At 42.9% G+C, this 4,856-nt stretch overlaps 1 protein-coding gene across 1 annotated transcript; it reads left to right on the forward strand.

Moving 5' to 3' along the window:
• The first annotated feature begins 3,709 nt into the window (after positions 1-3,709).
• LOC132013166 (cytosolic acyl coenzyme A thioester hydrolase-like) lies at positions 3,710-4,850 on the forward strand. The gene has a single exon (XM_059392898.1). It carries the CDS (start codon positions 3,781-3,783, stop codon positions 4,795-4,797), a length of 1,017 nt encoding a protein of 338 aa, XP_059248881.1. The 5' UTR covers positions 3,710-3,780; the 3' UTR covers positions 4,798-4,850.
• The last annotated feature ends 6 nt before the right edge of the window (positions 4,851-4,856 follow it).

Raw genomic sequence — 4,856 nt, forward strand, 5'->3', positions numbered from 1 at the left:
CCCTCAGAATTAGGTCCCCCTAGGGATAAATGTTTTTGCTAAAACAGTGTTTCCTTTAATCTATAAGCCTTTCTCCTTCAGGCTATTTCTACTTCCTCTTCCTTAAACAGTCCATTTCCCAGTTTTTGACCACTAGGTGTCATGAGTATTCACACAAATGCCTCAAAGGTGTAAAAATAAACTTTCTCTTTTAAAACAAGCCTCTGAGTATCTTGACTTTCCATATAAGATCTTGTATCACTTGGGCTCACATAGTAGTTCACATTTGTATGTGATTCAGACTCATACTACAAAGTTCAGAAAACTGCCAAACCCAAGGAGAACAAAATGGAAATCTTTGTGGCTCATGAATGCTTTGTCAAAGGGGCAAACATGTTAGCTTTGAACTTTGCAGAACTCATTCCTTCCAGAGCCCCTTCCCCACGGGCTTCTAAAGGTGCCCTTAGACCCACCACGTAAGATTAACAGGCACTTCTTTTAGAAATGGGCTGCACAACACAATAACTAACACGTTGACTAAAATGCCCTTTAGAAATCTTTCCATTACTTTGTAATTGGAATACACATGAGACATCAGGACCCACTATCATTTTACTTATTTGTATTTCAACTGAAGTGTCTGATAGATTAAAAAATATTTTCAAATGATGCCTTTTGGGATCGAGAAGGATCTTTCGAATGATCAGTTCTAACTTTTTGATTTTAGGTTGGGGAAATGATGCCTGGAGTGTTTTGCTCATTGTCCCAAAATGGTAGCAGAACCTGACCTTGGACACACATCTTCTGACTCCTACACAGATTTCATCCTCTTTGTATTGATTACTGTTCTTAGGGTATATTCACACATCTGCCTTAGAATTCTGAAGAAAATGTAAATCAAAATTTTTCTTAGCCTGTGTTCAGTATTATAAGAAAATCTTAACTCAGTAAGCTTCCTTGGTGGAGATTTGATGTTAAAAAAAAAAACCCAAATCAGTCTATTAGTTAATGTCACGATGACAAGAACCAAATCTTCATTCTCTCATTATCTAAAATTTACAGATCACATCTTAATTCAGAGAGATGAAATGGCTGCTCCATTTAGTAGTTGTATTGCTGCCAGTTCCATACACATCTTTCAAAGAAGTTTTTTTTTTTTCCCTTAAAGGAAGATGACCATGTTTAGTGGAAAGATGTAGTCTATATTGATATTCTAAGTCTTCAAGAATATTATTGTTGTTGTCACCAAGGTGAAAAGGAAATTAGTTTAGTTACTTAGATATAAATGGAGTGAAACATTTTCTATTTTTCCAAGTAGATGTATCATAAAACAATTTTGTGTAATGCACATTCTTTTTTTCTTTTTAAAGATTTTATTTATTTATTTGACAGACAGAGATCATAAGTAGGCAGAGAGGAAGGCAGAGAAGGTGGGGGGAAGCAGGCGCCTCGCCAAGCAGGGAGCCCGATGTGGGGCTCGATCCCAGGACCCCGAGATCATGACCGGAGCTGAAGGCAGAGGCTTAACCCACTGAGCCATCCAGGTACTCCAATGCACATTATTTCTTAAAATAAGCAGGGCCATTCCTGTATGACCAAAAGGTGGAAACAGTCACTTTTTTTGTTTGACTACATCACAGTCACATGCAAGACTGCATGACGGTTGCAAAAAAAGTATTTACTCACTGTCCAGGTAGAGGATTCTATAGATCCATCTGGTAAATATGGTTCTTTTCATTCTGACTGAGATTTCCATGGTGCAGAAATTTTTGAGTAAAACTTTTCATCTACTTATAATACTAAACAGTTGCTTTGGCTAAATTTTCTTATAAAAAATTGAAACACTAAATTAAAAACTCTGGTGACAACAGTGCCTGGAAACTAGTTACATTGGTCATATCAAACAGTGTTTGAAATATTCTACCAAAAAAGTTAGAGCATAAAACAAGTTAGTGAAATAAGTTTGTATGCTTAAAACCCTTTCTTAGACATTTGCAGTTTTGCTATAGCATATTATAGATTGAAAAATCTTGCAATTCAGAAACTTTTATTGTAAAAGGACAAATAACATCTTGTGAAAAACAGGTTGAGAAATTTTGATTGTCCAAATGACATAAAATACTTCATTGATAAATCAATGACTCTGTGTCTTGTGATGTGCAATTCTTCTATTGGATTTTTATCTTGTTTTTGGCCATATCTTGATAGTATCCCCCTTTGCCTCTATGGTCACTTTCTGGCCAGTAAGCTTCGTAATTGCAACACTGAAGACTCAAACCCTGCCAAATTTATCCACAGAATTTCCTAAGTGTCAATGTCCTGTTGACAGATGGACTATTTTAAAATATTACTTTCATGTGTTATAAAACAGTTGTTTCAATTGATTTCCTCTAACCCACTTATTTCTTTCACTTAATGTAACAAGAGGTCAACCAAGCCTGGACTAAAAATGCAATTGTTTTATTTCCTGGGAGCTGATATTATGGCTGTTGACTGATAGTAGGAGTAGCTTGTCTAGGTAAGATAAAATACTAACTTGTTAGTGTGGTGTAAAAGGTTGAGCGCATTTGTTTCTGAGGCGGCGCAAAAGTGGTGTGCCAGGTCACCACGGATAACGGAGCTTCAGCATAAGAAATCAAGATAAAACCAGGTAACCTGGGCTCAGGTCTTACTTTCTTGTTATAAATTAGCCTTAGGTCCTGATACTTCCATAACTGGGTTGTTCTGTAAGCCTGATGGAAAATTGTAACACGGGACGCCTGGGTGGCTCAGTTGGTTAAGCAGCTGCCTTCGGCTCAGGTCATGATCCCAGCGTCCTGGGATCGAGTCCCACATTGGGCTCCTTGCTCCGCAGGGAGCCTGCTTCTCCCTCTGACTCTGCCTTCCACTCTGTCTGCCTGTGCTCGCTCTCACTCTCTCTCTCTTACAAATAAATAAATAAAATCTTTAAAAAAAAAAAAAAAAGAAAATTGTAACACTAGTTTTGCACTGTTTTGTTTGTCACCATAGCTTCTGTGATCTGCTTTCCCTGTGTTGTCTATTCCTCCATCCCAAGAGAAAGGATTCATTTGGTTTGTTATCACCTTATATAAAGAATTCTTACTAGGCAGTTTTATTCCAAGCTACTGCAAAAGCCATTGACTACCCCCAAGTTCAAGTTCAATTTGAAATTTAGTGCCTATGGAAATAAACTAATCCCCAACTCTGTTAATTTTATGCAAAGTCTCAGCATTTCTTTCTGGTACACATGCCATGAATCCTAACAATAAGTTCCCTAAGGAATTATTTGCTCTTTCTGTCCTCGAAGGGGATATTATGAGTGTGGTCGTGGGAACCCAGAAGTTCCCATCTGCTACTTCATCTGATTTCCCTTTGCCCTTCTCCTTTTCTCATGAAAAGTAAATGAATTTCTTTTCTCTGAATATTCTATGCTTCTACTTGCTGCCATGTTTTGTGTATTTACTTCTCATCTATCAGAAAGCCATTCCCTTCCTTTATCACACAATAAATTCCTCTCATATTTCTGGGCTTGGTTAAAGCAGTACCTTTTCTAGGCTATCTTTCATGTTTATTCTGAGGCTCAAAAAAAACTTCATTTGCCATGGGGAAAAAAATTAAGATTAAATATTGAATAGTTAGTGCATTACTTATGATAGAAGTAGCTGCTATAACATATATTCCTCAAAATATATAACTGTTTAAAAATATATGATAAAAGTTTCTCCCTCAGGGCTCATTCATTCCGCGCCAGGCCTGCCAGACACCTGCGATCTCCTTCAGCCGCTCACGGTCGCCGCCGGCATGTCAGGCCCCGCCGCCGAGACCCCGTCCGCCATCCAGATCTGCCGGATCATGCGGCCAGATGATGCCAATGTGGCTGGCAACGTCCACGGTGGGACGATCCTGAAGATGATCGAGGAGGCAGGAGCCATCATCAGCACCCGGCACTGCAACAGCCAGAACGGGGAGCGCTGTGTGGCCGCCCTGGCCCGTGTCGAGCGCACCGACTTCCTGTCCCCCATGTGCATTGGCGAGGTGGTGCACGTCAGCGCGGAGATCACCTACACCTCCAAGCACTCCGTGGAGGTCCAGGTCCACGTGATGTCAGAAAACATCCTCACAGGTACTAAAAAGCTGACCAATAAGGCTACCCTGTGGTATGTGCCCCTGTCACTGAAGAACGTGGACAAGGTCCTGGAGGTGCCTCCAGTCGTGTACTCCCGGCAGGAGCAGGAGGAGGAGGGCCGGAAGCGGTATGAGGCCCAGAAGCTGGCGCACATGGAGACCAAGTGGAGGAACGGGGACATCGTCCAGCCTGTCCTGAACCCAGAGCCCAACACGGTCAGCTACAGCCAGTCCAGCCTGATTCACCTGGTGGGGCCTTCCGACTGCACCCTGCATGGCTTCGTGCATGGAGGTGTCACCATGAAGCTCATGGACGAGGTGGCCGGAATCGTGGCTGCGCGTCATTGCAAGACCAACATAGTCACTGCCTCCGTGGACGCCATCAACTTCCACGACAAGATCAGAAAAGGCTGCGTCATCACCATCTCTGGCCGCATGACCTTCACAAGCAACAAGTCCATGGAGATCGAGGTCCTGGTGGACGCCGACCCCGTGGTGGACAACTCGCAGAAGCGCTACCGGGCGGCCAGTGCCTTCTTCACCTACGTGTCCCTGAGCCAGGAGGGCAAGTCGCTGCCCGTGCCCCAGCTCGTGCCCGAGACCGAGGACGAGAAGAAGCGCTTTGATGAAGGCAAAGGGCGGTACCTGCAGATGAAGGCAAAACGGCAGGGTCAACCAGAGCCCCAGCCCTAGGGGCCGCCCCACGCTGGGCCCGGAGGGGCCCCAGAGTCCAGTCATGTAGAATCCACCCC

The sequence above is a fragment of the Mustela nigripes genome, chromosome 3, assembly GCF_022355385.1.
Source record: "Mustela nigripes isolate SB6536 chromosome 3, MUSNIG.SB6536, whole genome shotgun sequence".
Lineage (NCBI taxonomy): Eukaryota > Metazoa > Chordata > Mammalia > Carnivora > Mustelidae > Mustela > Mustela nigripes.